The sequence below is a fragment of the Protomyctophum bolini genome (genome assembly GCF_963924005.1).
Source record: "Protomyctophum bolini genome assembly, chromosome: 20".
NCBI classification, from domain to species: Eukaryota; Metazoa; Chordata; class Actinopteri; order Myctophiformes; family Myctophidae; genus Protomyctophum; species Protomyctophum bolini.
Window position 1 is genome coordinate 30,813,639 of NC_137881.1, and position 15,712 is coordinate 30,829,350.

Sequence of the window (15,712 nt, forward strand, 5' to 3'; positions counted from 1 at the left end):
CACTGATACTAAAATCTGATATTACATTTTTAATTTTTCTATGAATCTGTGACTTGACACCCATATACTGTTATAAAACGAAAATATTTTGAAAAGAAAATAAATAAATTGAGTTGAACTGAAATTCACCTAAAAACGTCAGTCACATCCATAGACTGTAAAAAATATGGACAAAGCGTTCCCCGGGTCTAACATGAACGTAAAATGAAGCCTGTCAGTCCTTGCAATGGAAGTCGCCATCTTTCTAGATCCGTTTGGGCCCAGCTGGCCCATTGGCTGGCCCAGACAACGAGGCGGGACTTCCCCCTTTCTTCTTCGTTGGTTTTTATTTTGACTCGAGTGGGAGGGGGATCCCGTTCATAGACTGTAACGGTAGCCACGACCCTCAGAACATGTGCGACTTTATTGTCATTTTTTTTAAATAAATGGGGCCATCATTTTCCAAAAAGAATATTATGACATTAGAAATGAGACTTTAAACTAGTGACTGGAAGAAGAAAGTATTCATGACCATGTTTATTAAGGTAATACAGTCTAGGTGAAGTTGGGCCCAAATACATGGACTTATATGGGGCTATGGGTTTTTTTTGGGCCCAATGACAGCGCCACAACAGGCCATTATATGAACTTTCATTTCCTTAGTGGCTTCACAAAAAAATCTGTCTGACTGCCCCCCTGGTCACATCACACGTGTCTCCTGTTATCGAACAGCCTCCGACCAGTATTATCACCACGTCGACCGAGCCACGACCTGGAGCGACGCCCGGGCCTACTGTGCGGTGAAGCACAGCGAGCTGACCTCCGTGGATAACCAGACACACATGGACCAGCTCCGCTCTACCACCGCCGCAGGGACCTTCTGGATAGGCCTGGCGAGGAGAGGCCCAGACCGATGGGTGTGGTCCGACGGTTCCGGGACGGCCGGTGGCGGCGGCGGGTATTTCAACTGGTTGGCGGGCGAGCCCAACAACCCCGACACCGAGAGGTGTGGAGAAGTGTTGGAGGACGGGAGTTGGAACGACGTCTTCTGCAGCGACACCAAGAACTTGATGTGTTACACGCGTGAGTTGAAGAATATACTGTACAATAGGAGCCCCCCATATGGAACCTCTCCCTCCGCTCATATACTGTAGCTCCTCCGACATGAGGTCCCAGAACAGAACCGGCGCACATTTTCCCCACTATTTACACAATTCGTACCCTTTTTCCGCACATCGTATCCAAAAAAGTAGAGGTCAGGGGATCTGCTCTCAGATGTTTTCTTTCTTCACGGACAAGAACATCTAAGTGACGGGTTGAAACGAGTGTTTAAAATCGTTTTATTTAGTCAGCCGGTTCCATGTTTTTCAGGAAGTTGTGGCCACAGAGGCAACATTACTGCCTCCGCTGGTGAGATGTTGAAATTTGGATTTCATGCATGATGAACATGCAGGGGGGACAATCCGATTATACATCTGACCAACAAAAAAAAACCTCTGAGAGCAGTTCCTCCAACCTTTACTTTTTGGATACAATCGGCCGGAGGGGGTAAGAATTGTAAATAAGTGGAAAATACGCGCCGGTTCTGAAACGCGGTGGAAGGTTTAGAGTCTAAACCGTCTAAACGTTAGACGGTGCGACCTTGAAACCTCAGCTACAGCATGAGCGGAGGGAGAGGTTCCATGACGGGCTAACTGTATAGAAAGCATTATCCCGCCACAGTTTATACGCAAATCTATTCAACTGTAAGCTGCGCTGTGTGCCTTTATTTGATGTGCTTTGTAAATATACTATGCTTTATAAATATTACCAGTAAGACGCGCAAACGCGGGAAGCGAACGCAGCTCGTACATATTTAAGTTGTCACCATGACTCAGCCATAACCATATAAGGAGTCCCCGAAGCAGCTCCATATATGGGCACAAAAGCGTGACACACGGACACCAGCTCCATATATGGGCACAAAGGGGACACACACACAGACAGACAGACAGACAGACAGGATCTGCTAGGTCTCATAGTAAGTGCTCACTGCGTTCGCAATCACTACGTTCGCAATAAGTTCATCGGTCATTGCGAACGCAGTGAGCACTTACTATGAGACCTATAGCAGATCATGTCTGTGCGTGCGTGTCCCCCCCTTTGTGCCCATATATGGAGCTGAGTGATTTGTGATGCAACACACTCCATATTTGGACGTATAGCTGCTTTGGGGACTCCTTATATGGTTATGCGTTCGCTTCCCGCGTTTGCGCGTCTTACTGGTTATTCAGAAATAAATAACACACCGCTGAATTCAGCGAATTATAGAATCAAGCATTCAATAAAGCCGTGTAATAATAGTACACAACAACATATTCATAATAATAATAACACACAATTGCCCCTCTGTCAACTGCAAAATATGCCGTGAAGGTCTGAGCGACGGCGGTCAGGCGTTGGTGCACGTGAGAGGAGAAACGGCGTGGCGAGGCGGCCAGGAGCACTGCAGGACTCACTACACGGACCTCGCCAGCGTCCGCTCCGCCGCGGAAAACAGAGCGCTCGTCTCCGCCGCCGGCGGCAACAAAGTCTGGTTCGGACTGGTCCGAGACGAATGGGTGTGGTCCGACGGACGGCAGACCTCCTTCAGGTCAGTGTCAAAATAAATCTTGACTAAAGGTTTTCGTTGACTGTACCTTTTTGGTCTAACCTGACTCCGCCAGCTGGTGGCAGCCAGTGTTGTTTTTGGCAGCAAATTTCTATTTTAGTTTTAGTCATTTAGTCTCCTGAATAGTTTTCACTTAGTCTTAGTCACATTTTTAGTCACCTGGAATGTATTAGTGTTAGTCTGGTTTTAGTCGACTAAATGTCATAAGAATAATCTACAGGTGATTTAGTCGACTAAAATGTATTTTTGCGGGCCTTGTTGCCGTCATAATGACTTATTTTACGCTGAAAATAGCCGATCTACAAGCTCACAACGCGTCGCAGCTCGATGCAGATCTGCTATTTCCAGCATGCAACCAAGTGTAAAATGACTTATACTGGATCCGTTGTCCACTAGTCCCTTCCTAACATTTTAGCCTAGTTTTTATTTGTTGACGAAATTGTCAGTATATTTAGTCTTAGTTTTAGTCACCATATAGCATAGTTTTTAATTTTGTTTTCTTCAGCGGAAAAGGTAGTCGACGAACATTCTTCGTCTTAGCTTTAGTCGACGAAAACAACACTGGTGGCAGCAGTGAGTTCCTCCTCCTGCTCCCATCCGGTCTCTCTCTGGGCAGAGACGACGTACTCTTAAGGCTTCGTATACACACATATCAGACGAACATGCTCTGTGCTGTCCGTGTTTCATGGCCGCCTCAATGCTTTTCCAATGGAAGTCACGTGGTTTGACCAAACAGTTGTGTGTGATGGGGTGAGGGGTGGGGGGGGGGGCAATCAAACACAAGTGTTTGGTCAAACCACGTGACTTCCATTGGAAAAGCATCGGGGCGGCCATGAAACACAGGCAGAGCACAGCGCAGTTGTTATTTATGTGTGTACGAAGCCTGAAAGATCGGAGCGATATGTGGCCGCTATATAGAGGCGGAGTCAGCGTGAGACTGGTGACGCATTGTAGCTGTGCCACAGCGCAAATGTAAACACAAGCTAACAAGTACTACAACTCGAAATTATTATGGTTTCTGCTTGAGAGAGACCAGATCAAGGTAGGACTGGGGAAACTTGTGAACTCAGTGCTGCGGAGTCAGGTTACCTTTTTTCCACTGACCAAATGAAATAAAAACTAAGCCATGATGACTAAAACTATGACTAGATATTTTGGCAATTTTGTCAGCAAATCAAAAACTAGACTGTAGTGTATGGGACTAGCGGAGAAGAGATCCAGTAAGAACTAAGACATGTCATTTTATGCTTGGCTGCGCTCGAGTGTCGAAAAGCCAATACGCTTGTGCAAGGACGCACTGTGATTGGCCAGTAGCCACTTTGAGTGGCACTATTCTCGGCACTAGCCGGTCATTAAGCTCACAAAGTGTCTCGGACTCGCAGCTGCAGGCCTCGTTGTGAGCTTGTAGACCTGCTATTTCAGGCATTGTGACAGCGTCATGTCTCAGCAAAATACATTAGAGTTAACAAAATGAACTGTAGATTGACTTGACTGAAATCGCATGAATGTCATTGTGTGTTTAAATCAAAAATCTGAATCAATCCAAATCTGCTGTCAAAACGAAAAACACTCCTTCAGGGCCTGGCTGCCGGGTAAACCTTCCACTCAGGGGTCTAAGACATGTGCCTGTGTGACGGATGGGGGACAATGGGACAACGCAGAATGTGACACAAAGATGGCTTTCTCCTGCCAAGGGCGTGAGTTAACTGCACTCACTGACACACTATATATATACATTATATATATATATATATATATATATATATATATATATGCCAATATAACGTTTAATTATAGGCCTAGAGTATGCCGTTTATACTGCAGTATGTATTGGCGTTATTACAAAATACCGGTAAATCATCTCTGTCGGGTGGAAATACCAACATTTGCTATCGTTACTTCTTAGGATTCAAATGCAAAAATAGCAAAAGTCTGCATATCTACAAGCTTGAAACACTTTTATGTGACGCTGTGGTACTGATCAAGTAGGGTGTTAAATTACGGAGAAAAGAAACATAGAAAAACAGGTAGAATATGGAGATAAGGTTTCTGCCCGACAGCAACGCATATATACACCATGCAGTGTATAGTCGGGGCAAAAGGCCCATGTCTTATAGCTTTGTGTGTTTTTATACATACATTTCTTGAGCTCTTGAAGTACTCACAGTTATTTCTGTGTTGTGTGGCTAATGTGCCGCCAGGACTCAGGTCCAAGAGGACGTTGATAAAGATGGCGGTGACCTCAGAGGTGGATATGAACACAGTCAGCAGCTCCCTTCTGTTGCAGGTGAGAGGAGAGGAGAGAGGTTAATTAAGATGGAGAGAAGAGAGAGAGAGTCATCTTCAAGTCATTTATTTATATTCCCCTTGGATTCAAGTTCTCAGTCACCACGATCACTCACTCATTTGGATTCCATATAGAAAAACCAGCATGTCTTCTATGGAAGCATGCTGCCCAGCGGAAATAGCAGATCTACAAGCGTCACAGATGCATTGAGAGCTTGTAGATCAGCAATTATTTTTGTCTGCCCACCAGGGATGGATTAACCCTTAGGGCTCCCCATTTTATTGTATTATCTTTTTGACCTAAATTAATAAAACACCCCTGGGCCCCGGCCCCACTGGCCCGAAATGGCTAATTTGTCTCTGCTGCCCACTAGGTTGTGGGTTCGAATCCCCCGTAGTGCATCCGGCTTGGTCTACACCAAGGGGTGCCCAAAAAGGTAGATCGCATCTACCAGTAGATCACAATGGCTGTGTGCAGGTAGATCACATGCATGACTTATGCACCTAAAGAATATTTAATTTAAAAATATAAAAACACTTTTTGGCATCTGCCCACTTGAATTAAGTTGACTTGATTGATTGACTGACATAAAAAAAAGGGCCTGTCAGCTCAAACCCATAATGCAATACTTTGTTTTCAAGAGTGTTGCTGTGCACAAATGTGGTAGATGCTGCTTAATGCTAAATGCCTAAATTGTAGATTACAAATGAAATACAAAAAAACTCCACCTATTCAAAAAGGTGCATTTGTCTTAAATGTATTGCCAGCGCCGAAGCCAAAGCCAAAGCCAAATGCCAAAGCCATTTTCAGCAATGGTATTGCGTTTTTGGTGGGTAGATCTTGTTGAGCTGCTCATTTTGAAAGTAGCTCTCAAGTCCAAACACAGTTGGGCCAATTGTGAAGGGATGCCGGGGCGTGGGAGCTCGATATCGTTACTGCAGATAATCCTACGGGCTGGGAGGCGGCACGCGTCAGTATCAAGGTTATGATAGTTTAGTTTTTTTTCACTATAGCTTAGTTTTGACATATTTTTTTCTAGTTCAGTTAGTTTTAGTTCGTTTTTGGAGCGGGTTTGCTAGTTTTTATTTCGGTGAAAATGCTTCGTTTTAGTTTAGTTTTTTTCGTACGGTTTATTTGTGGCTACATGCTGCCGTACAGTGCCGTAAAACTTGCTGGAGAAACGAGGAAATTAATCGAATGAATTTAAAAGGATTTTGTTATTAATATCCGAAAGGCGTATAAATATTGATAAAAACTAAAACTAAGGGTATTTTGTCTAGATAATTTCTGTTCGTTTTGAGGACACATAATACAGTTTCAGTTTAGTTATCGTTTTTTAATTTATTTTTAGTTATTAGTTTCAGTTAACTAAAATGTTTTGTTAATTCTAGTTAAAAAAATTTAGTTAGTTTTATTATAACCTTGGTCAGTATACTGGCCGGTGAGCCAGTAGGATTATACAGCAGTGACATTAACACACATGTGTGTGGGGAGGAATTCATTGGTATAACGACTAAATTGGCGAGGTAAAAAAATAAAATAAAACCTTAAAAGCTCCAGAAATGCATTCTGACATGTTGTCACGTTGAATCCAGTCGTTGCAGGAACTGCTGGAAGGTCAGAGTGTGTCAGACTTTACACTGAGATGGAGGACTGGACCGGAAGGACAGGTCTTCACACGCAGAACAGAGACGGAACAGCCACTCCCAACATGCGGGCCTGCTGGGACACTCATAATATAACGTCAATATAAAAACATGTAAATGCCATGGCCCATGGTATATATATATATTTTTTTTAAACAGTTTTCATTGTGATATCGATAAATAGGAGGGGTGGCAGTGGATCAGGGGGTAGAGTGGGCAGATGGGAACCACAAGGTTCCCTTGCTCAAGTGTCCTTGAGCAAGACTCTCAACCCCTAATTGCTGATGAGGATGGTGCCTTGCATGGTTTCCTCTGCCATCGGTGTGTGAATGTAATGCACAATCTATGTAAATCACTTTGGATAAAAGCACTATATAAAAACGTACCATTTAGGAACTTGAAGTATACTACATATACATTTGCGATCACTTGATGCAGGGTTTTCAACCATTTTTCATATCAAGGTTCATTATTTATTCGGCATTTAAGCCACACAGACCACCATTTCATGAGACTTTTCTCCACAGACCCAAAACTATATTTTGTTATCTTTGGATAAGACGGTCCACAATTCCATGCTGTATTGATGTGGTATACCAAAGTGAAATATCCCTCTGTGGAAAATGTGTTATACTTACAATGACCACACGAGGGAGACATATGAATATCAGTCTGTGGTTGCAGGAGCCTTTTTCTTTGCAGAAAGCTAGACTAGGACAGTGAGTGGATTTCAGCCTTTTTAGGCTGCTTGTTTAGACAGTTTTTGGTTTAGACTAGTCATTGGTTAGTCCAGTCATTAGTCCTACAACTACAACCTATCTCAAAGTTCAAACCCTCACCCTAAACCTAACCTCCCACGGGGCAGCACACCTAAACCTAACCTTAACCCATGTCTAACCAATGACTAGTCTAAACTAAGTATGCACCCCGCTTGCAAGGCAGACAGGAGCAGATTTATTTAAGAAGCAATGTTTCGGTCACTGATAACCTTCTTCAGGCATCAAAGTAATTACAAAATGTGGCCACCGTTTAAAAGTCAAATCTTTTGAAGTGCACCCCCAGCTATATTGTAGTATATAGTTTGTTGGTTACTTTTGATGCCAACATTGTCATTTTAATTTAATTTTAACCGTATTTAAAAGATCTTAAAAGTCCTTAGATTGTCACTTTAGAAATGTGCAGATGCCCTGTATACACTTACTGTATGTACTTACTGTTGCGTGAGAAAAACAATGTTCTCTCTCTCTATATATCTATATCTATATAAGAATTTAAATAGATCTAATCTCAGTTTACACGTATTGTAGAGGACAAATGTTGCAAACAAATTAAATACACAATACTAGATTTGTTTTATTAATTAATTTTATATTTAAACTCCTGAGTTAGATGATGCACCAACTAAAAATAAGTGCCGACAAAATCTACAGCATAATTTCACAAAACACTCAAAAACAGAGATTGCTTTTTGCATTGAACAAAAGTCTTACCAATTCATTTAAAAATAGATTGTAATAAAGACCTGGCGAGCAAATCAAGGTTTCAACAAAATCAGATTTCACACACTTTTCTAAACATTATTCAAAAGCTGCTCAAATACTATTTATGTATTTTGGCATCATCATGTGCCACCATTTAAATATGGCTGGTCAAGTAGAAACCAGACCTGACTAGTAGGGATGGGACGATAATCGATAATCGATAAAAAAAACTAGGAATTAGCTTTTGTTGAGCTGCAAATTCAGTACCACTTAAACCCTCTATAGGCGAGATCTCTAGGCGAGATCCTGGCGCTAGTGCAGGAGAAATCCGCGAAATAAGCAGAGATGACGGGTCACTTCCGCCCAAAGCCAGAAGTGATGTAGTCCGGATCTGTAGTGTAGGCATAGGGAACGGACGTGCCATCACCCCCAGAGCAGCAGCATGATCAGCGTGGCTCAGATTAATGTTTTAATATGCTTATAAACATGGCATTTTATGCCAACTAAAAAGCTAGAAAATATAGGTAAAATAATACCTTGACTGGTAATCCACTCAAGGTATTCAACTCGGGTTCAACTCCCGATCCTGATGGCTTTTACTGCATGTCACCCCTCTCTCCTCATTTCCTGTCAGCCTACTGTCACTTTAATAAAAAAATAAAATAAAGGCGAAAGCCACAAAATAAATTATGTGACTGGGACGTTTGATCTGGATTAGTTTTGCTTCCATTTACAAGCATGTTATTGCAACGCGCTTTGCATTTAGCTGCACTTGGACGCCTGGGTGCGGTGCGAGCTCTTAGTACTAATATAATTGGTCACATGTCTCCTGCTGGGTAGCAACGCTTTCTTGGGAATCTTCCCTGGAAACAACTTGATCTATAAAAAAATAAAATAAAGTGGAAAGCCACAAAATAAATATCTTAAAAGAATAATCGTAGTCTCGCGTGGCCAGACCTTTGCCTCTCACAAATTTCAAATGCTTACGTTATACAGTCTGGAGGACGGAAGCTCTGATTATGAGTACGCGCAAATGTACGCAATGTAAAGAATATATTAAAAAAAAAGATGTTGTGAACGGAAATACCAGCTTCCTTGCTTGGATTTCCAGTGTAGTTCCAGACTCGATATAGCATTTCGGAGATTGTGGAATAGTTCTTTGGCTAGGTGAAGAGTACAATAACCGTGACATGTCATTTTCCTATCGTCCCCATTCCAACTCGACTGGCATTGTCTGAGCCAGTGGCTATAATTTCGAAAGTCTTCTTGGGTCTCGGACCTCGGTTGTGGTTCGTCTTCTGGTCCGCTGCGGGCCCATATCCCAGGTGTCTCAACATGTGCTTCACTAGGTTCTTCTTCAACCTGTAGTGCTTCTTCTTGCAGAAGTCGCAGCGGTGGGGCTTCTCGCCGGTGTGAACTCTAACGTGGACGGCGAGCTTGCTCTCGCTGCAGTACTGCCTCACGCAGTACTCGCAACGGAACAGCGGGGACTCCCCGCTGTGGACGATCTTGTAGTGGTTCTTCAAGTTCCCCTTCAGTGCGAAGGACCTGCCGCACTGCTTGCACGCGTGGGGTTTTTCTCCCGTGTGGAAGCGAAGGTGCCGGCGGAGAGAAGGCCGCAGCTTAAACGTCTTGCTGCACAGGTGGCACGCGAAGGGGTTCACTTTCACAAGCTTGACGACGCATGACTTCAGGCGCATAGCATGCTGGTCGTCTGACGTCTGACCAGTGGCCGCGGTGGTCACTTCTAAGGCCGAGGGTTCATCCTTCATCTTTACGTTGTCCGGCTGTTCTTCATCCGGCTCGTCCTCGATGGCGATATTCCACTCGAGTACTTCCGCCGACATCGAGGAGGGCCCACGACATTCTGATGTCTGAGTCAAGGAAGCGGACTGCAAACAGGACGTTTGTGACTGGGACGTTTGATCTGGATTACTTTTGCTTCCATTTACAAGCAGGTTATTATTGCATTTCGCTGCACTTGGACGCCTGGGTACGGTGCGAGCTCTTAGTACTAATTGGTCACATGTCTCCTGCTGGGTAGCGACGCTTTCTTGGGAATCTTCCCTGGAAACAACTTGATTCTGATCAGCGTCTGCGTTCCCTTTTGAGGCAGAGGAGGGTCCAGGATGCTCGTCACCCTCCATGTTGTCCACTGGCGAGCATGGAATAAAAGCAAAAACAAAATCTCATGACGACATGAAACATTTGTGACAGGCCAAATCCTAATCTGAGACTTGGGAGATGGCACACTAGCGCTACCCTTTCCTGAATTAGTACAATGAAAAGAATTAAGATGTTTAGGTATTATCGTTCTACACACAGCCAAACATCGCAGATTGAGGCTTTTACCTTTGCTAAATATCTGAGACCAGTGACCAATCCCCAGGACAGTTGAAATGCAGTCTGAAAAAAATAAAATAATAATAATAATCATCAGGAAAAATGTTCGTAGCAGATACAAGTACAGATTTTTAGATTTGTTGTGGTTTCATTTCAAGTCCTTACTGACCACTTCCTATAGTCTTACATTTTAAAATAATCAATAACCAAAAATAGCGGATCTACAAGCTCACAACACGTCGCACTGTGACGTGCTGTGACGTCTATTTTCGTTGCGCAACATGCTTCCAAATGTCTGAAGGGGTTCAGTACTTTAGTTTAGACAGTTTTTGGTTTAGACTAGTCAATGGTTAGACCAGTCATTAGTCCTACAACTACAACCTATCTCAAACCCTCACCCTAAACCTAACCTCCCACGGGGGCAGCACACCTAAACCTAACCCTAACCCATGTCTAACCAATGACTAGTCTAAACCAAGTATGCACCCCGTCTGAAGTCATGTCATGGCGAGTCATTGGCGACTGAGAACTTCAAATCCACGGGTGTTGTGTGTTGTGCGTCGTCTCACCTTCGCCTTGACTCAGCGACTCTGGAAGCTGGGCCTGGTCTCGGTCAATCGGCGTTCCAATGCAAACGTCCAACACTTCCCTTTTCAGAGGTGCCGGAGATTGTAGAGGTGCAGTAGTCCAGATGGAAGGTTGTAGATGAAAGCACGAGTGAGTCTGCGAGCCTGCATCCTTCCTGGCCAGAGATGTCACATGGACAATCGTAGGGTGGGGTTCGCTCTTCAATACCTTTAATAATAATGGTTTAAAAAAACAATTACCGTTTTGAAACGTTTCGTCATCGACACGTCATAAGCCACGCTTTACACTTCAGCGTGAAATGCAAAAATGGCTGATCTACATGTAAGCACATAATGCATCGCGATGTGACTCGTAGTGAGCATGTAGATTGACTCTTTTATTTTTTACTCATACAATAAGTTGAGGACATATTATAGTCAGGCCCCAATCAAGACAATTTTCTTCTTTTTTTTTTTTGTCATTGTGGAAAATCCAAGATGTGCATGCTTGTGTTGAAAACCTAGAGACAATATTGTACGCTCACAGCAGCATCTAGTGCAGCATTCATTTGCATGTGTCCTAAATGCAATGTAAACTCTTCTGAAGTCGTATGGACCACTGGTATCCAAATAACCTGTAGATGCGCACACGCACGCACACACGCACACACAAACCCATTTTGACCTGAGATCAGATTCTAAAAATGTCTTCTACATCCTGACAGTTTTCTGAAAAAGCTGTTTCTATGTCAGTCGATTTTTCAAAAATAGCAGACCTACAAGCTCGTTGCGCGCCACTTGGTGGCTCGCTATGAGCTTGTAGATCTGCTATTTTTCAATAGCTATATTATAACATAATGCTAACACCAAAAGGGGAACACAAGTCAGGGGATATTAATAAAATCCGACATTGGTTTATATTCAACCACCCTAGGGGAATTTTTGACAGCTGCTGAAAGTTGGGGTATCATACAACCATTATAAGGCAACATGTTCTAAATTTCATTATGCTTTAAGTAGCATGTGATCGTGTCGAACTAGGGGGTTTTCATCATTCTGAATCGTGGCCGATTCAGCAGCTGTCAAAAATCCCCCTAGGGTGGTTGAATATAAACACCTTTACAAACACATTGGTGAAGAAACTTCTTGGTAAGAAATGTATTCCCAGATTTGACATTATACTGATAATATGGTAAGAAATGTATTCCCAGATTTGACATTATACTGATAATATTCCCTGACTATCTTCTGTTAATAATCAAATAAACAAGAACAGGTTGCCGTTTCAACCTCACCTCTTTTTTGAAGGGCACAGCAGGTGGTGGCGATGCTGGGACGTCAGGGCCAAGGCTGTCCGTCTTGCGTGGTGGCGCTGTATTTAAAGAGATTTATATGAAAAAAACGTTTTTTTTTATTAACACATTTTTATGAAGCATATGAGCATGTCAGAAAATAACGTGCTACATGTGTGCACAACTGTAGTCCCAGATGCTTAGAGGGAGGTGTACAACTTTCCTATTGTGGTTCATTTTCCCATAGCCATATCTTAATGTACTGTACTGTACTGTACTAGAAAGACCTCCAGGAAAGACAGACAGGGCAACAGGGGTTAACAACCTCTGTTGCAGCACTTGCAAGAGGGCACCAAGCAAGCTACAGAATGTACACAGTCATGAGCAATACCCCCAGAGTCTCCAGAGAGGAGGGGAGGACGAGAGACTCGATAGGACGACGACAGTGACACAGGTGCAGAGAAGGCTTCCTTGACTCAAATACACCAGAGTAATGCCAAGTGTGGACAAGGACGGACACATGCACACCGCAGACGAACAGTCTTCTGAGACGTAGGACGACACTACTAGGCAGGAGGCAAAGCATAGTCCTAGAGACCTCTCAGTGCCTGATGTCCCCCAAGAACACACACGGCAGAGAGAGAGCCTCCTGTTAGTTCTGGCATTGTTAGTTCTGGCATAAGAGAAAGGACAACACTGGTTTGCTGCACCTGGCCGGCAGGTTGCTGACTTCCCTGTTTTCCAAGTTTCCAGTTCAAATGTACGGCAAAGAAAAGAAAATGCAGCTATGGGAAAATTAACTGAAACTACAGTTGGAGACAGACAGACATAGTATCCAGACCATTACTGTATTGGTGGCCCCTTTGATTGATTGATTGCAAATTGTATTGACAGTATGTAGAACAGGTACAGTTCAAACGAATGTACAGGTCAATACAAAACCTGCTACGGAGGATACAACCACAAAAACCACTAAGACTTGTTTACATCAGTGTCCTCCATTTTCAATTCATCAGAACATATAGACGTAAAAGTATGCACTTCTATGATGAAAACAAAGTAAATCATCATATATATATACAGTTAAATACAAAAATGGGAAAAGAGTGTACAGTATGGAAGAATAGGGGGGAGAGGGGGACTTTAACTTTTTTACAGGGGCCTGCCAGTTTCGAATTGCAGCTGCCCGTAAGTGCTATTTGAGAGCTGTTTTGAAGGAGTTTAGGTATTCACATTTCATAACAACGGCTGTTAGTAGGGCGTTTCACATTTTAGTGGCAGAGCCTAGCGAAATTAATTAGACCAGGCCTCGGTCGTCAAACCCTAAGCCATTCCAGCCTATTCCAGGTTTACTGTATGTTTACTGTATGCCTAGGGCGTAGGCATGCAGTGTAAAAATAATAATAAAAGCCTAAGGAAAATGGAGAAGGCATAGGAGCAAATTTATTTAAACTCGTTTGAGCCAAATCTGGGTTGTGGACGGTGTTAACATTAATTAAGGAAGTATTTAGACAGGTACATGGGTATCTTGGTGGTGTAGCGAATCTTGTAGACGAAACCCATTTATTGCAAGATGCTGTACTCATTGGTCAACCCTTAGCCATTCCAGCCTGTCAAAATGGGCAGGGGTGAGGTGGGTTCTGGGAGTAAGGCAGAGTCTGACCAGTTTGTTTTGGATTGTCTGGAGGACTGCATGGAGCTTTGTTTTAATTTAAGTGCATTTGAGCTGTGGTACCATGAAGGTGCATGCATAGTCGACTGTCTGTGACTATCCATTAATCTGTATAGTTTTTTGCCTGGCTGGATTGCTGGAATAGCCTAAGAGACTGAACTGAATCGATAAATACGTCTACGAGAGTCTTGGGCTATGGCTAGCTAGAGTGAATTCAGTGAAAACAAAACATGTGCCTCTCTCTCGTCTCTTGAAGTCAGTCAGACCCAGGGCCCGAGCCTATTTGCGAACCTAAAGAGTTAATTATGGATTGATTGCATGTTTTTGTTTGCTTTGTCCGGATACCCTTGCGATTAAAAGTTTAAGAACCACTTCCATAATCCATACACTACACTACACACAACATTTCGGATATACGGAGGGGGGGGGGGGGGGGAAGAGACCCACATGGCTCTGGGGGAACCATGCTTAGCTGCTCTGGTCCATAACTCTAAAATGCTGTTGCAAGGGCATTAGGGCTAGTAAACATGAACGAGCGCCAGTATGTGAACCATGGCTAGGCTATATGGACCAGAGCTAGCGCTAGGAGTCGGACGACTTGTTTATGAAACTTTGTTGTTTGTGAAACTTACAAGAAGAAGACTGGTCTTGTGGAGGAGAGTCCCCCTCCTCCAATGTAAAAATATTAACGCTCGTGCTGACATGATAGACGCGGGTTATTTCCGTCACAGCATCATTTAGTAGAGTTTCCAGCACGGATCTGAGCTGTGCGCGGAACAGAGAAACGCGTGGACCTCCTTCTTCCACCAGCACGGACATTCTGTAGTGGCTATTGCTGCTGCCGTGCTGCGTGTACGTCTGCAGACTAACAATACTAAACTGTTGTTGCTGCTGCTAGGTTAGCCTACTACAGCGCAATCTGAGTACCCACCGGGAAAAACAGCGAAGTAAACGTATGTCTCTCGACTCGAGAGACTTAACTACAGCGGAGCGGAGTATTTTGAAAAAGGAACGGTCGTGTGTCACATTCTAGTAGTCCGTGTGGTTCAAGCCGGACCCACCGACCCACTGCTTAATTACCATGCTTTTGGTTAGACAAAAGCATACATTGTCAGTTTGTCACATACTATGGTCCGATATCTCAAACCCTCACCCTAACCCTAACCTCCCACGGGGCAGCACAGTGAGCACACCTAAACCTTAGAACCTTAACCCTCTCCCAATTCTTAATGCACCCCGCCTCACCAACCTTAATCCAGTCGGACTCGGACCAGTGCTATGTCTAACCAAAGTATGCCTCCCAAATCCGGCATAAAACCAGAAAAGGCACTATTAAGACTTGTTTACATAAGGGTCCTCCATTTTCAATTCATCAGAAACTGTGACAAGGCAGGAAGTAATTGATAGTTTCGGGAGAGAAAAGACTATTATGTATTTGTCCATGGTTGCATGGTTGGGGAAACATCTGAGACCATCACTCACTGGACATTGTTGTATAAAACCAGAAGGTGGCAGTAGTGCAACACAAAGGATGCAAGGCAAGCTGCCCTGTATGTCTGGATGGCCGAGCGGTCTAAGGCGCTGCGTTCAGGTCGCAGTCTCCCCTGGAGGCGTGGGTTCGAATCCCACTTCAGACAGGATTTATGCATCAGTAACAAATAGCAAGCTGCCCACAGAAGTCCAATGTTTTAGTTTGTAATGGCTGGCTGGCTGGTTATCATCCCACCTAGCTTCCACAAACTACTCCTGCTTCTAAAGTTTGCTTATTCCATTTGATTTCACTCTGATTCGGTTGT

The 15,712-nt window shown here is 43.6% G+C and overlaps 1 protein-coding gene across 3 annotated transcripts; it reads right to left on the reverse strand.

The window, feature by feature from the left end:
* Nucleotides 1–6,533: 6,533 nt before the first annotated feature.
* On the reverse strand, nt 6,534–14,834 carry LOC308335753 (uncharacterized protein). Of its 3 annotated transcripts, XR_013966092.1 has the most exons (6): nt 14,549–14,834; nt 12,248–12,324; nt 10,956–11,181; nt 10,396–10,449; nt 8,580–10,198; nt 6,534–6,635 (listed from the first exon to the last, which is right to left on the reverse strand). XR_013966092.1 is itself a non-coding variant. In XM_080792930.1 (5 exons), exons 1-5 carry the CDS (start codon nt 14,733–14,735, stop codon nt 9,237–9,239), a joined length of 1,506 nt encoding a protein of 501 aa, XP_080649056.1. In that variant the 5' UTR covers nt 14,736–14,834; the 3' UTR covers nt 7,821–9,236. The 3 variants fall into 3 exon arrangements, 2 of the variants coding, with proteins under 2 accessions (XP_080649056.1, XP_080649057.1); XM_080792930.1 differs by lacking the exon at nt 6,534–6,635 and having other exon boundaries at nt 7,821–10,198; XM_080792931.1 differs by lacking the exons at nt 6,534–6,635; nt 10,396–10,449 and having other exon boundaries at nt 7,821–10,198.
* Nucleotides 14,835–15,712: the final 878 nt, after the last annotated feature.

Coding starts and splice junctions, on each gene's coding strand:
- LOC308335753 (XM_080792930.1), bottom strand. CDS start 14,735: ATGTCCGTGCTGGTGGAAGAAGGAGGTCCACGCGTTTCTCTGTTCCGC. Junction 11,182..12,247: donor CTGTGCCCTTCAAAAAAGAG/GTGAGGTTGAAA, acceptor TTATTATTAAAG/GTATTGAAGAGCGAACCCCA. Junction 10,199..10,395: donor GTCTCAGATATTTAGCAAAG/GTAAAAGCCTCA, acceptor CATGCTCGCCAG/TGGACAACATGGAGGGTGAC.